The 16,639-nt window shown below is 38.1% G+C and overlaps 1 protein-coding gene across 4 annotated transcripts; it reads right to left on the bottom strand.

Annotated features, from left to right (window-relative positions):
- Window positions 1-2,074: 2,074 nt before the first annotated feature.
- LOC141772842 (putative helicase mov-10-B.2) lies at window positions 2,075-16,524 on the bottom strand. 4 transcript variants are annotated; one of them, XM_074644282.1, is made up of 24 exons: window positions 16,448-16,524; window positions 16,149-16,206; window positions 15,972-16,065; window positions 15,228-15,442; window positions 12,080-12,173; window positions 11,250-11,397; window positions 10,042-10,264; window positions 9,617-9,703; window positions 8,415-8,574; window positions 8,133-8,287; window positions 7,177-7,344; window positions 6,913-7,019; window positions 6,126-6,319; window positions 5,790-5,893; window positions 4,867-4,964; window positions 4,681-4,779; window positions 4,385-4,490; window positions 4,113-4,230; window positions 3,847-4,038; window positions 2,991-3,059; window positions 2,768-2,893; window positions 2,497-2,585; window positions 2,319-2,398; window positions 2,075-2,195 (listed from the first exon to the last, which is right to left on the bottom strand). In XM_074644282.1, the coding sequence occupies exons 3-24, from the start codon at window positions 15,993-15,995 to the stop codon at window positions 2,161-2,163; spliced, it is 2,691 nt and encodes an 896-aa protein (XP_074500383.1). In that variant the 5' UTR covers window positions 15,996-16,065; window positions 16,149-16,206; window positions 16,448-16,524; the 3' UTR covers window positions 2,075-2,160. The 4 variants fall into 4 exon arrangements, with proteins under 4 accessions (XP_074500383.1, XP_074500381.1, XP_074500382.1 ...); XM_074644280.1 differs by having other exon boundaries at window positions 16,149-16,230; window positions 16,448-16,523; XM_074644281.1 differs by having other exon boundaries at window positions 15,972-16,061; window positions 16,149-16,230; window positions 16,448-16,519.
- Between the last annotated feature and the right edge of the window lie 115 nt (window positions 16,525-16,639).

The following is a 16,639-nucleotide window of genomic DNA, read 5'->3' as shown; positions in this document are numbered from 1 at the left end:
TATTATTATATACTATTATTGATGCCTACAATAGGCTAATAATAATGACAATAGAGTGAAAAAAACAGCACCTATGGTCTTTAAATTAAAATAAATAAATAATTTAATTGATATAAATTTTGACATACTTGCACTTTTTGGGGGTATTTCCATTTTCTGCTACTTCATACTTCTACTCCACTACATCTCAGAGGGAAATATTGTACTTTTTACTGCACTACAATCAGATTTGATGCAGTACTGTACTACTAATCTACCCAGTAGTATGCAAAGAAAGTATCTATAATTTGCTCCAATTACTATTATATACTATAATTGCTGCCTACAATATAGGTTAATAATAATGACAATAGAGTGAAAAAGCCAGCACCTATGGTCTTTAAATTACGAATGAAAGGTCAAAATGTGTTCAACATGACATAACATCACAACAATGGTGGAACTAAGTGTATTTAATCAAGTACTGTACTTAAATACAATATTGACATAGTTGTACGTTACTTGAGTATTTCCATTTTCTTCTACTTCATACTTCTACTCCACTACATCTCAGAGGGAAATATTGTACTTTTTACTGCACTACAATCTTTTTTACTTAAAGAAAACCACATGATTTGATGCAATACTGTACTACTAATATACCCAGTAGTATGCAAAGTGTCTATAATTTGCTCCAATTACTATTATATACTATTATTGCTGCATACAATAGGCTAATAATAATGACAATAGAGTGAAAAAGCCAGCACCTCTGGTCTTTAAATTATGAATGAAAGGTCAAAATGCAGATTCACACTTTCGTGGAAATTTTTTTTTTCCTTTTGGTTATTTAGTCTGAGATTGCCAAACCAACAGATCATAAATGAGTCTATAACCAACTCTATTAAACTTTTAAGTAAGTTTAAAACTCTTTAAACAAACACTTGTTAACATTAAAACAGGTTTCAGTTCTTTCAGAGTTTTCCCTCTTTACAGATAAAATCAGTGTTGGCATCAAAAGTAGGCCTCTCCAGGAAGTACTCCAAGTACTTCAATAAACATTTCTTTGGTCTTAAGAGACATTCATATGTAGGAAAAGATGATGAGATAAATTAACAAAGAACAATTATTTAAGTATTATACAAATAAAAGAGGGAAATACTACAGATATACAAATATCTATTGACTCAACTACAGTATGTTGAGTCCTCTCATTGTTCCAGGTAGTAAAACACGTTCCTCATTTCTTGTTCCACAGCATTGAGTGAGTCAATGTTTACTCCGTCAGTTGTCAGCAGTTGGCACTGATTGTTACTATGGAAACGCATCTCTTCTCTTCGAAATTGCCTCGGCGAACCTGTTAATCAGACTGAATCGCCATTACACTACAGAAATCTGAGATGTGGGCGGTGATTCAAAAGTCTAGAAACAGGCTATTGGTAGGGTGCCAAACTTTTTAGGCTTAAAATTAAGTCTGTATTTTTGTGAAACAATCTTGTTCGCATCAGGTTAGTCTCAACAAAATGAAAGACTTACAGTATTTCTACAGCAGTTTAATATAACTCACTAATTTTGATAGATTTTTGGTAGATTTGGTAGATATGCAGTAATTACAAAGTCAATCTAATAGGAGCGATATCACTCTTATTCTATTTATGTGCCATTAAAAATGTTTGTAGAATTTAAATACAATACAATTGTATAACAAATGACATGATTTTAGATATTAGGGGTGGTGGCTGCCTCTAATCTCTGGAACTGTTTACCTTTCCAAATTAAAACTGCTCAGACTACAGAATCATTTAAATGGCCGTTGAAAACGCACCTCTTCTTGCTCGCATTTGATTAAGTTGAGCTTGACAGCATGACTATCTTCTATTGTGCTGCACCTCTTTTACTAATATTATATGCACGTTATGTTTTTATTGTTTTCCTCTTTTCCTATTGTTGTTTGCTTTGTATTCATTTGTATTTTATGCCTGTTCAGCACTTCAGTCAACTGCGGTTGTTTTTAAATGTGCTATAGATATAAAGTTTGACTTGACTTGACTAGTTCTGTCTTGTGTCTGTCCTGAGTGAACTGCACACGTAGCTCTCAGTTTCAACCAGTTCTTTATTCTTAGTTTTTCTATGTTGAATACTGGAGCTTAAGATGAGTGTGCGAGGTCTCTGTTGGTTCCTTCAACAGGGTCCAGCTGCTGCTGCATCACTCTCCACTGAGGGGCGTAGATCAAAGGTGGACAGACAACCCAAACATCGTTTAGTCTTCAAGATGATTTTCGGACAAAAGACGGACATACAGGACAAAGTGTGTGTCAGTGTGTGAATGTGCATATTACCAGACGCTCGGTGAGTTATCTCTTCATCAGAGACTGTAATGCCACGGTATCCCCCTTCTGTGAAGCAGTAGTGGATGAATCTAAAACAAGAAGTCAGTCAGTGTGTGAGGCATGTCGGAGTTAGATATGTATTTGCCCAACCAATCCTTCTCCACTGATTAGACTGATGAAGACTTACTTGTTCCACATTTGGTCAGTTTTCAAGACTCTCGGGTCTCCGACTACAATCAGTAAGGCTCGTGCTCGGGTCAGCGCCACGTTGAACCTCTGAGGAGATAGTTTCAGTTAGTGTGAACTTGTATTAATGAGTGTCTGTGAATTGATCTGCTGGTACTACCATTGTGGACATTGTGGACAAAATTCTAAAAGGAGCATCTAATAGATTATGGCAATCCTGCACGATATATATATTGCATATATTGGTCTTGAGTTTGTGTTGTGTTTCTCACCTTCTCATTGTCAACAAAGCCTAGAGTGCATTTTTGCATCTGTGCAGTCAGTTTGGGATTGCTTCGCACCGTAGACAACAGAATCACGTTGTACTCTTTACCCTGAAACTGCTCTACTGAACCAACCTATGAACAGTGTAAATACAAGGTGTGTTAATGCAGTACCAAAATGTCTCTTGAACATATTTTGCAACAAACATTTAATCACTCTCCGTCTCCATACCAGTACGTTTCCCAAGTCTTCCTTCCTGAGATCTTTGTCCGTCTGAAGGGCTTTTTGGATTTTCATCACCTGTCGGGACACAAAAGTAGGACAACAGCGGTGTTGGTTGTTACCATGTTTGATCAATCTCACTATCACTTTAGCAATATAGTATTGCGAAAGTGAAAGATTGCATGGCTGTTTATTTAAGGGGAATTAAATACTGGGCTTCAACTGGACTTTACACTGAGGTGATATCATGCACATAAAAACAGCTATTGTAGGCTCTAGAAAAGTCTTACAAATATTAGGGCCTGTGTCCACCAAAGTGTTTTTTCCCAGCTGAAAACGCCACGTTCTCTTCTGAAAACGCTGAGCTAGGAACACTTGAGAGCTCTTTGGAGCTTGCTGGCAGCTTTTCTTTAACAAGCAAAGAGTTTCTCTCTGTCTCCTCCCTCTTACAGAACCAGACACGCTGCTTTGTTTCCTCGTTCATTCAGTCCGTATCAAAATGCGTATCAAAGCGCATTAATTAGCGGAGGTTCACGTCAGAATTGAAAGATATTACATTTTTTCTACTCAGGACTATCTAAAGTTACCGCTTTTATGCACTGTCAGTCATTTCTTTGAGCTGCGGTTTTTGCCCTCACATTCAAATATTACACAGCATCAAGGATCGTGGTATCAGAGCTCCATTGATGATGGCTTTTTATGTTCAGGTTCAACCTACTCAGAGTTTATTGAACTCTGAGGTTTACCACCTCAGGATTAGTCAACTCAGAGTTCAGGCTTAGGCTCAGAGTTAGTTAAATCTGCTTTCTGAAACGGGGCCCAGGTCTATTAATATATACATGGATTATTGTAATAGCATACTCACTTGTTTTCTGTACGGGGCAATGATGCCAATTTCTCTTGGTTCAATTTTGGTCACACCCTTTTTGCGAAGATGTTCAACCAGGGCTTTCAAGTATTCCTTCAAAACCTGCACCTCTGCCATGTTGTAAACAGAGGGACTGTCGGCGTCACGTTCGTCAGTGCCGGCCACTCCGTGGAAGATCAAAGGGAAACCCTGAGACAAGGAGAGACAAATGAGAATAGGGGTGGAGGGAGAGAGAAACGTCATGTTTGTGTGTTGGACATTACTTTCTTGGGCAGGTGTTCCCATCTGCAGTATGACGTGCATGTCGCTTTAGGAGCATGAGGCTGAAGTTCTCCATTATAGAAGAGCTCATTGGGAATTTTCAGAATTGCAGGATGGGACCTGAGAGAGTGAAGAGGAAAAAAAGACCATTGAAAAATGTGAACCAGGGACAAGTTTAGACAAAGCATGGGCAATTGGACAGAGGTATCAAAGAATGGTTTTAAAATAACATTGAGAGACGATAAAGCAACAAATGTAAGCATCACTACTACACCTGTAGTTCCTCAGTAGTTTGGTTACAAAGCGGTTGTTGTACCCCTGTGTCTTATGTGACTTGTAAAGGTCGATGTCGTTCATCAGACGCTCCAACAAGGACACACCTGCGCAGAGTAAATGTCTTAATACTTTCTTAGGTACAGGCAATAATAAACAGCATTCAGATAGCACTTAAGTGAAAGTTCAGTTCAGTAAGTAGCTTCGTCACTATTATTTTCAGATTTTGCATTTAATAAACCTTTGATACATCAAACACTTGACCTATGTGTTTAAAAAGGTATATGCAGTGCTCACCCAAGCCATGTTTGACTGCTATTCTGGATGTGATGATGGGGCCCAACTGTTTAGGGTCTCCAGCCAGCACTATCTGGCATTTCTTTGGTTCCAGTAAACCTGTGGAGCAAACACAGAAACATTAAGGGCACACCTCATACAGAATATAAAACACTGTATGTTAAACAAACTCAGCTTGCTTGTTACCTGCTATAGGGATGAGACACTCTGTTTCTGCAGCCTGGCCTGCCTCATCAACAAACAGATACGTGTAATGATCTGAAGGAACCCCTCCAGTCACTAGTCTGAGGAGAGAAAGAGAGAGAGAGAGAGCAAATCTTAATATTTAGATAAAGGAATTGTAGTTGCTAGTGGACATGACATGAGGGTACTATAACTTTCTTGCATTGAAGACTGTTAATTTCTCACCCATGAACAACCTTTTTGATATATGTGAGAAATGGTGTTACTACAGCTGATATTTTTATTTAGGGTACAGCAATGGTCTTAATGTTAAACTGGAACTGGTGTGAATGTAATTTAAGGCTGTGTGTTAGCACAAAACAAAGCGATCTAAGAACAACTGCACTAGAGTAAAAGAGGGAATGACATGTTCACATGAAACTACATTTTAACTTAACAGAAAGTTGCATTGACTTGACAATCCTACTTCAAGTGGATCTGAATTTGTATTATTGTAATTTTGAAAAACAATCATCGTACAAAAATTACACTCAACATAATGTTAAAACAAAACCTTTCTGCCATTATGCATGCTGGCTAAAGCTCAGTGTGTGCTTGTGTTAGATCTTTATTGTCAATTACCTATCACTAGACTCCTGTTAGCCAGGAGGATGATACAGGGAACATAGTGATCTGTAATTTGTTGAATTATAGGTGTAACTAATTACATTAATGATGGCTGATCACAGTAAGCCACGCTATTGAGCCAGCCTGCACATTACCATAATACCTGGAACTGGCACACCTAGATAGAATGCAACCATTAATTATATTACTGATTACACCTGTGCTTGTCCTGCTGTGAAATGTCCAAATATGTATCTGTTGTGAAAAATCCTTACTTGCTATTTAAAGTAAATTATGAAGAACGTAAGAATGTACTGTACCTTCCCGCAGTTTGCAAGGTGGTGACCATGATCTTGCTCCTCATCAGCTCAGTTTTATCGGGAGTCACAAGTGTGTTTGTGTCATGGTTCAGATTGCAACATGACTATAGAAAACCACAAAAACACATACGTACATATAGACACAAACACACACATACGGTACACATAGATATGCAGAGGTGAAATACATTTTGAGTGAAAGATGATATTTGATGGAGGAACTATTATAGATTATGGTATATGTGACTTCTAACCAAATATTTGTGTTGTCGTTATGCTAATGTCGAGGTTTGTTTATTTTTGAGGAACAGAGTAAAAAGAAAAAAGAATCCAGACCTTTATATTTTGTGGGATATTTCTCACAGGGCTGTTCAGGGCGTACAAGCGCTGCACGTCGCCTATCTTTCCTTCCAGGATCTTCTCACAGAGATGATCAGTTGCACCGTTGGAAGGAGCGCAGACCAGGATGTTGAGCGACGGCTGCGTTTTCACTATTTGCTTGATGGCTTCCACCAGAGTCAATGTTTTTCCTGACCAAGACATGTAAAAATACATTATTCTAAACGTAAATATAAATCAATACTTAAACATCAGGCGGTGTTCCCACACACATGCATGTACCTAGTCTCGGAATGTAACTAAGTACCTTTACTCAAGTACTGAACTTTAGCAATTTTCATTTTATGCTACTTTCTACTTCTACTTCACTACATCTCAGAGGTAAATATTGTACGTTTTATTCCACTACATTTACTTGACAGTTAGTGGTTACTTTTTATATGATCAGAATATATGATATGATGTAGAACTACTCTACTAATCTACCCAGTAGTATTCAAAGTATCAAAAATTGGCTTCACATTGACGAACAACAACATTAAAAAGCTATTGCGTGTATTTGTTAGTACTAAAAACAACAATATAATATTTTATGATAACATAACACTGTGAAAGGAGCCATTCTGCATAATGACTACTTTTACTTTTCACAATTTAATTACACTTTGCTACTCTGATTTAAGTAACATTTTGAATTCAAGACTTTTACTTGAAATGTAGTATTTTTAGTCTATGGCATTTCTACTAAATCTCAGTACTTCTTCCACCATTGCATGCACCGTACCTGTGCCAGGTGGACCAAATACGAGGTATGGGGCAGGTTTTGCGGAAGCAGCTACGATGTGTTGAACAGCCTTGCACTGCTCCGGGTTGTTCTCAAGCTCCAACAGCCTAATGACAGAGAGACAGAGGTGCAAAGGAATGATATCAGAGCTGAGTCACGGTTAAGAAAGACAGTGTTTATATGCAGGTACGTGTACAGGGAAAACTGAATTTTAGGGACAGATGGGATAAAAGGCACACACTCTTGACCTTAAGGAAGTCTGACCTGCGTAGATTTGATTGGTGAGGAGAGAATTGTCCAGTAGGGAACAGCACCTCCCTCAGTTTGTTACTGCACACCAGCTGTACTGCTCTATGCTGGGTACGCAGGGGTATACGGTTCATGATGAAGTTAAAATGGAACATCATGCCCTCCTTGAAACGATGCATGAACCTGCATTCAAATTCACACAGTCATGTATGGTACTACAGACAGATAAACTTAACAAATTCAATTGGTGAGCATTAAAAACAACACTGAAAACAAGAAGCATTTCTAATACCCTGTCTATACATTACTAGAAATAATAGGATCACTACTTTTCCACCCCTTTCCCATATGCCTTTGAAAGGACGCAGTGATCATTGGTGTCTGTTTCTTCCTTTTCCCTACATTTCCCAGAGTCACATAATCAACAACCCAGAGGAAAGATGTGAACTTATTTCAATCGCAGGAAAGTAGCTTCAACTCATAACTTGGACTAGAGCAACAGCAGTAGTGAAACAAGAGGTTTTCAGACGACTGACTCTGGAAAAATTGGTATCTGAGTCTTTTATGCTGGATTTCTCTATGCTTAACTATTAGGGCTGACAATTTTCCAGTTTCATACGATGCCAGTATCTTCACTCTAGCTTTAAAATTGAGCCCGCTACAACCTAAAAATCCCAATTTGCTTTAAGGCGTTAAAGGCCCTAAAACAAATTTGCGTTAACATGTTACTATTGCGTTAACTTTGACAGCCCTAATAACTATTGAACAAGAACGAAAACAATCTGAAGTTCATCACTTGGCCAGTTCAGCACTTGGATCAGCATGCAGTTATACAGATATCTCTTATTTATTTAGCTGATTTTAATCTGCAGCAATTCAAAGATGAATGTGCATATAGATTTCCTTGAAATGGACAATATATTTAATCTCATTTGACTACTTATTGTTTTCCAACAATTGTCTGTTCTTACGTGTCACTGAATTCCAGGTAGACCTGCTCCGCATCCGCTTGATGGACCGTGCCTTTGAAAATATTATTTTCAAATACTCCTGCCTGGTCTAAAGGAGTCACCAGCACCTTGTTTCCGGGCAGCATCGCTGGTGAGCTTTTAGTGACACCTGAAATCTGATGCCACAAAACGTTAATGTGTCATTTACAGTGTCATTCAGAGTTGTTGATGTAAAAAGCTCCAGCCGAAGCAATAGCAGTTTTCAGTCTTCATATCTATTATTCTGTGTGTGAGATGCATCACCTTCAGAATGAGAAGGTTTGCGTTTTTTTTGTGTCTGAACATGGGTGAATCCCGGTTGAATTTCTCAATCTCTTCCTTCAGATGGAGCTCCTCAAGATGCAGCAGCAACTGGAACCTCTGGTAGTAGTTCTTCCAGTTCAGAGGCATCTTCTCCAGTTTCCTAAAGAGATCCCAGTGACATGAACAACGGGATCACTTCTACAGGTATAGCAGACGTGTTCCTGCCATGAAAGCGTATGGCTCATTTTCTGTTTCATTTTTACTCACTACAAATCAGCCGAGGCACCTTAAATCTGAACTTTCTCCATTAGAGTTTATCATCATCATTAACTAGGAAGTTACATTGAGATTAAAACTTCTTTTACAAGTGAGACCTAGTCAAGACAGGGTCAAATAGCAACATCCGACACACAACAAGACAACAACATTGAATCACAGCAGCAACAATAGGTACGACAAAAATACATTGCATCATACAGTGCATTAACAAGGCAGTACTTTGTTCAAGTGTTTGTTAGTTAATTGAAGCAACTGCAGCTCACAGTGACCACTTCCTTTATTCTAAGTTTAAAACCATTTAAAGAGATAAGGGTTTAAGCGTTAAGCTTAAGTTTAAGCTTGGCCTGCAGATTGTTCCAGGTTCAAGGACCATAGTGGAACAGGCTTGATTTGCCAGCCTCTCTACTGATAGCAGGCACTTTAAACTGATGCCATTTGTGTGACCTAAGATTATAACTGTTTTACATTCTTGCATACGTATGTCCTACAAACCAGTGCCCTTAACACATTTACTTTTTAAAGTGCAAAAAGTTGTCTGCCACAGTATAAATTGCTGTGTAGAATAAAAATGCTCATATAGTGAATCACTAGATGAATACTGCTTCAGTGAGTCATTTAGAGAACTGGCTTGATTTTCTTGATTTGGCTTTATTTTTAACTCACTGTTTATGTCATGTTAACAGCTATTTGCTCAGGGTGGAGTGAGACTATTTCAAAGGTGAGTCATTGATAGAGTCATTTGAGATGATAGACTGGTTTTCCTTGAAGTTTTATGTAAAATATTGCCCCGACATTTTAATCAAGCTCAATATTTACAATATGGCACGATGCTGGGTAAACACTTGAATTGGTTTAATAGATTAAATCTGGTACAAATGATGTTCACCTTCTCATTTAGTGTGTGTGCATGTGAAAATACATACATGTTGACTTTCTTGAAGTCTTTGATGTTGTCGGGTATCGGATATTTCTTCAAAGGCACCACGACTTTAAGCCACGTCATTCTAACACTGGAGTGGAAAACCAAAGACAGAACAGGACGGTAATAACTTAGATGACTAATAATAACCAATACATGTTGCAGTCTGCTGTATGTAACTTGGGATGGGTGACACAGTGTTCCATGTGAATAGAGGCTGACCAGAAAACAAGATGAAACTCTTTCACATTCAACCTTTCATGGTTAATTCCGTAAATTTGATTTGTCTGAAAAGACCATTCAAAAAGGTATTACGATTCTCAAATCTGTAATAAATCACAAAAAAGTGCTGTATTGGATGCTCTATACAGCTTAATCAACACACTAACATAGATAACATGGATATTATATGATATTAACTTGTTATACCCTCCAGCAGATATCCAATCCACAGCTTTGAGGTCGCATGGTGAGGTTGACTCTCTAGGGAGGGGCTCTTCACTGAGAGATGTTCGACGTATGATTTCAAAGAGGCGCATAATCTCAAAGTTATCTGAGGGCAGGTCATGCGATTCAAACTTAAAGACCAGAAACTGTTCATAGAAGCCTGCATGCTTGGAGTGGAAATGGACCTTGATTTGATATGCCGCTTCTAGAAAGAGCATGGGAGAAATAAATGTGACGAAATTAGGAATATACATATGCAGTAATGTCACTTTATGAAATGTGAATCCAGACAGTACATATTTCAAATAGAGCTGCAACAATTAATCGATTATTTGTCAACTATTAAGATAATCGATTAATCGGTTTGAGTAATTTTTTAAGAAAAAAAAAGTAAAAATTCTCTGATTCCAGCTTCTTAAATGTGAATATTTTCTGGTTTCTTTACTCCTCTATTACAGTAAACTGAATATCTTTGAGTTGTGGATAAAACAAGACATTTGAGGACGTCATCTTTGGCTTTGGGAAACACTGATTGTCATTTTTCACCATTTTATGACATTTTATAGATCAAACAACTAATCAATTAATCAAGAAAATAATCTACAGATTAATCGACAATGAAAATAATTGTTAGTTGCAGCCCCAATAGAAACAATATTTATTATAAACCACATGAAATCACAACAACAGTCATGTGTTCTGTCTTACATGTTGGATTCATCATTTTCATTGTCAAACCACTTATTGTATTTTAACAGTTGCCTGTGGTGAGCCTAACCTAACACATGACTGTCTGGAGGAATTAGCAAATAGCAAAAGGATTATGAACAGTAACTTGTCTCAACTGGATAGAGAATGACACATACTTTAATTATGCAAAACAGCAAAAAGTACTTCACTATGACCAGTCGGTGAAGCCTCCAGTTACTGTTTTGACTACAGCTCAAAGATGTTCTGTCTTGTTCTATAACAGTTGTTGAATTCCCTTTTTGTTTTCATTTCTGTTACACATTGTTTGAGCCTTTGTTTTGTCAGTCACTACCTGTAAGGTTTGTGTTTTTACTCCTTGTGAATGCACAATTAACAATGGTGTATATATGGACTATTGCTGGAAATTTGTCACTGGGGTCAATATCCAACCGCCCCTGACCACTGTGTGTGTGGCATATGATTCTGTGTCTTCGTCATACCTGGTCCAAGACCGAGATGCTTCAAATTCTTGATAATTTCTCCATGGCAGTCTCTGACAGTGAAAAAGTTCTTAACGAGGTCAGAAGCCTCAAGAGTAAAGTGAAGCCTTCTGAAACCCCAGTTCTTCACAGTGAGTGGCACAACTATCTGTTGGACAGGAAATATTACAAATGGTCAGTGTTATCACTGCAGCCATGAGCAAATGCACATCCACACACACAACTATCACAAAAAGCCAACAAACACAAGGCTTTCATCCAGGAAACCGCTGTTTGTATCCTGTGCGTTAAGTTTCATTTTCACGTCAACTGTTTGTGTGCCATGGTCACAACGTCACATTTTCACTGTTCAAAAATAATAATTTCTAGCCCAACCATGTTGTTTTTTTCCTAAACCTAACTAAGTGGTTTTGTTGCCTAAACTTAAGCAAGTGTTTTTGTTTAATTCACAACATTAAGCATGTGTTTGCTGCGACCGAAAAGTGACGCCGAGGGGTCTGACAAAGCGTCTAGTATGTGACGAGTTGGGATGAGAATGTGTTGGGAAATTTACCAAGATAAGAATTAATACCATAAAAGGTGTGTATATTCATCATAGTGCATTCATATCAGAACAACAGGGGTCAGTAAGCTCACACAATACAACAAGTAATTATATTAAGTCAGTGAGCTCCTATGTTTGAAATGTTGAGTGACAAAAATTAAATTAATCTACACTACCTGCTTCTACTCAGACGTATTGCAAATGTTTAAAATGATGGTATTATTAATAAATAATCTCACATGTTTTTCAGCTTGGTCATTAAAAAGCACCGCTTATTAGTCCTCACCTTGTTTTCATACACAGTGAGGCAGATCTTCTCTTCCACTGACGGAGGCTCTGAGGTCACGGTGACACTATGTTTATTGCAGCCCAGCTGAGCCCTGTGTTGTTGGACGACAAGAAATACAACAAGGCATGTTTGAAATTATATCACACATAAAGTGGACTGCGAAACACATACAGTACTTCTGTTGGGAAGCTTTGATTACACTTTAGGGCCACCATCTCTCTTGCTAAAGCAAGATCAGCTAAAGAAATACAGGCTGCAGAGGTAGAATCAGTTTAAACACCAGGAAGCACAGGAGAGCAGACACACAATAACAGTTGAGAAAGAAACCATTCAGGGTGTCTCCACAGCCTTTAACCACAACAGAGGGAGGTTGGTTACAGCTTTGCAGTATTTGTACTTTATGTGTGTGTCACAGTTGTTGGGAGCAGTTACTTAAAGCAGTTACTAAATCCTTACTGGACACAAAAAAACATTAAAATTCCTATTATATGTGGAAAATAACTCATATCTGCTTTATAACGTAAAGGTGCTTTCAGACAGGGAATAAGTTATGAAGAAAAGAATGATAGCGGGTGAGCTAGGGCTGATTAGTTTCCATTGTTGATTAATTTGTCAATTATTTTCTTGATTAATCGATTGTTTGTTTGGTCAATACAATTTCAGAAATAGTGAAAAAAGTCGATCAGTGTTTCCCAAAGCCCAAGATGACGTTCCTCAAATATCTTGCTTTGTCCACAGCACAAAGATATTCAGTTTACTGTCATAGAGGAGTAAAGAAATCAGAAAATATTCACATTTAAGAAGCTGGAATCAGAGAGTTTTGACTTTTTCAAACCAAGTAATCGGTTATCAAATAGTTGGCAATTATTTATTTAATAGTTGACAACTAACTGATTAATCGATTAATTGTTGCAGCTCTAGTGTGAAGCCTGTCACATGCTTCAGCAGATAACACTTTCTAAAATAGACGAAGGGGGGAGGTAGGTTTAACTATGTTCAGGTGATGTTCAGGGGGCTGAAGTGACTCTCCTTCAAGGTTTCTGGCATGTTGTGTCTAGTCGTTGTATTGATTCCTCTTGTCTCTTGTCCTTGGCAGAGGGAGCAGATGGGTGACGCAGGAAGTAAAATGGTTTGGATACGAACAGTTTTACTACTGACTTTGTGAGGCAAATTCCATCTGCCCTAAAAGGATGTCTACAGTCCCAGAAAAAAGTTTAAATTGTCAATAAGGTGTACTGTATGGAGGGTACATGCAGTTGAAAGCCAGGTGATCAGTGCCAACGATCTGCTGAATCTCTCAACTCCTCTTCTGACTGGTGGTAAAGGCCACTGATAAACACTTTAGTATTCAAGGAGCTGAGTGCGATCAATAGATCAGTAAAGTATTATTTCAGTACTTCTGATTGCTCTTTCACACTGGCATTGGTCCCTATGCGCACTATGATGTTTTTCCACTGTCAGATGTGCAGCCAGCATATTTTCGGTCATGTCACAGTTCTTAATGCTCATGCCTTTTACATCTTAAACAGCAACATTTGTTGTTAGCGTTCCCTGTAGCTTTTTGCTTTGAGGATTACTCTCACCCTGTTGTGTGAGGATGAGAGGATATACAGGCCACCTGATGGAGAACCAGGGTCCTGCAACAGTGGTGCACATCTGTTCTCACGTTGTACACTTGCTCATTGGAGAGGTTTGTTGCCAACTCTTCCTTTTGCAGCTGTCCGTGGCTGTGTCCTATCAAGCACAGGGGCACTGGGCTCTGGCTGTCATTTGTCCTCCCATTTCTCAGAGAAATTATTAATAGTATAGTTATTCTTATTTGCATCTGTTTCTTTGTAGTCTTGTTGGTGTGGGTTAGCCGTGTATAAGCATTCTCTTGTCCACTGTTTTGACAGGCATATTCAGGCAGACAGTATGAGGAAAATAAAGGTATTTTTTGAATGAACTAGAAAATAAGCATAACATGTGACCTTCAGTCCTGGTTGATTTAGAATTTCTATTTGAGTGAAAACAATGCAGTTGTGCTCAGAGTTTAGTAGACTGATACATGTCCTTCAAAATTTGAGAATTGTGTGCATAGTTCCATTTTTGTGTATACAATGGAGAAAAACTACAGCATTTTTTCTGGGACTTTCACCACAGACACCCAGCTCATAATACTGCAAATATATAAATATTGCAACATAGGCTCAATCACCATTGTGTTAACCCATTCGGCTATAGATAGTGACTGAAGACATTTAGTTAAAGGCCCTATATTGTAAAAGGTGAGATTGTCATGTCTTCTTTACTATAAAGCAAGTTGCTTTAGCAAGTGCTATATATGGTGCCTTCAAATGGGATCGTGTTTACAGTGATCACGAGTTGAACCCATATGAACACCCCCCTCATGTGGTATTCCACGAAGTGGAACGTTTCGGAAAGCTCCGAGTTCACAAGTTGTGACGTGTTTGTTGACGTTGTCAGAAATGGCGGAGGCCACGGAAGTGAAATTTTCAGTGCATAATAAGTTAATATATTGTCGTATATTGTTTTTCTTCGTAATTTTATAATAGGTGTGAGGAAATGGTTGATATTCCCAACGGCCTCATCTTTTTTCTCATTATGCCTTTGCATTTACTGCATTATGTTACCCACTTGCTAGCTTGCTAAAGACAGCGGGAGTAAAGTTATTATTAATGTTGCTAAGCAGCGGTGTTCTCACAACTTAACCACTTGAACGCCAAGGATATTGTGTACATGACATCCCATGTTGTAAACACAATCTCACAAGTTTCATGTGAATGCACCATTACACACAAGCCACTATTTAGAAACTGTGCCTTTAAGCAAGCCTCAGGATTTCTGTAAATTTGTGATATCACAGTTGTGATGTCAGGACCGTTAAAAACAGGCATATTCAGGCAGACAGTATGAGGAAAAGAACGTGTTTTTTTTACTATTACAGCATGTAAACATGTTCTAATAGAAACACAAAATACGCATGTAATAAGTATGAACCTGGAAATGAGCACAGTAGCGACCTTTAAATGAAAATATTTGAGATTGCCACTTATCTGTTTGTTTGTCACATATAAAAATAAGTGTAGGATTATTGGTGTCCTTATTTAAATACCTTTAGAGTTCTAATTGAAGGCTTTCTTACCTGTACTTCTGAAATAACTTTGCCATTTTTTGACGAGCTTCAATGTTTTTGCGGGCCTGCCGAGCCATGTGGGCTTCACCATTGGGTGGATTGGGTGGCCCCTTCCGGTCACCATGTCCTGGTCCTGGAGACTGCACAGGCTTCACCGCAGGCAACATCTGCGGATGCTGCTGCTGTAGCGGTTGATGGAGTAAGCATGTTTGGCCCAGATGGTACTGAAAAGAAAAAACAAATGGATCATGAACCCTACTGTCTGCAGTATGAGTATACTTGGGATTATAGCAAAAGTCCTATGGGCTGGCATTAACAGTTCATCAGGTCATGTGATCCCATAGGTTCTCTCTTTTTATAGGCTTATGTGAAACCTTTCATCAACACACCTACAGCCTCCAACCTAGACGATGTGAGGAGCTGCAGCTCTATCAGTGTTTTCAAAATCAACTTAAAACGTCTGTTGAAAGCTGCTCAGCTCTGTACTCACTGATCTTTATTTCATAGTCTTCATGACTTGCTTTTACTTGACAAGCATACTTTGTGATGTACTGTTGTGTGTTCTTTCTTGTATGACTGTAGTATGTTTCTTTGTTTTGACCTGCCAAGGGATTTACAGATGTGAATTATCTTAAAGCTATAATCTGGTACGGTGCATCAAATGGTGACATTTATGTTTTAAACTGTACATGATCCCTTTTAAATAAAATCATAAAATAAAATAAATAAATAAGGCCTGAGCTCAATAATTACCTGCAAGCAGCATTTATCAGCCATTTCCTCCAAAGGAAATGTTGTCCAGTTAGTTATGCACAAGCTTATCTGACCCTACTGTCAGTGCACCTAACTCCAGGAAGAGGAAACACAAAATTACTCAACATATCATAATAATATTGAATAGGTTGAAGTATTAGCCTTAGCTAAACATACCTTTTATCCACTAGGAGGCAGTGAAACACCAGGAAGAAACTTAGCTTCAATGGAGCAGCTTGATGAGGCAGCAAGAGTGAAGCTAGCATTAAAAAAATAACATTATATAACATGCATGTATCAGTAAGTATAAAAACCAAACTGCCTGGTTTAGTCTGTCTATTTATTTTCAACAGTTTAAGTGTAACATTTATAGTTAAATATGTATAAATAGATAGCATTAACCTTGATCTCAACTACAGCAAAACAACAGTAGTAAATATACTATTTAACAAACATGTAACATTAAAGTAACTTACTCTATAGGAGGACAACAGGTGTATTAGCAGCAGAGGGAGACTGGGGAGAAAAAGTGAATTATTGAAAAAGTTTTGATTTGAGGATAAACAGAATCATAGTTTGAGTGTATCATAGCAACGGCAGGTGATGCTGCATCACCTGCCGTTGCTATGATACACTCAAACTATGATTCGGTAGCTTGTAGCTAGAAT

This window comes from Sebastes fasciatus, chromosome 8 (genome assembly GCF_043250625.1).
Source record: "Sebastes fasciatus isolate fSebFas1 chromosome 8, fSebFas1.pri, whole genome shotgun sequence".
NCBI classification, from domain to species: domain Eukaryota; kingdom Metazoa; phylum Chordata; class Actinopteri; order Perciformes; family Sebastidae; genus Sebastes; species Sebastes fasciatus.
Note: the sequence above shows the minus strand (reverse complement) of the source record. Positions and strands in the feature narration are given on the sequence as shown.

Bases quoted from the DNA above. Each gene is read 5' to 3' on its own strand.
- LOC141772842 (XM_074644282.1), bottom strand. From the start codon at position 15,995: ATGGCTGATAAATGCTGCTTGCAG. The intron at 10,265-11,249 runs GTATGACGAAGA...TGCTCTTTCTAG, and splicing joins GCATCTCGGTCTTGGACCAG to AAGCGGCATATCAAATCAAG. The intron at 2,399-2,496 runs GTAAGTCTTCAT...TTCTTGTTTTAG, and splicing joins ACTGACCAAATGTGGAACAA to ATTCATCCACTACTGCTTCA.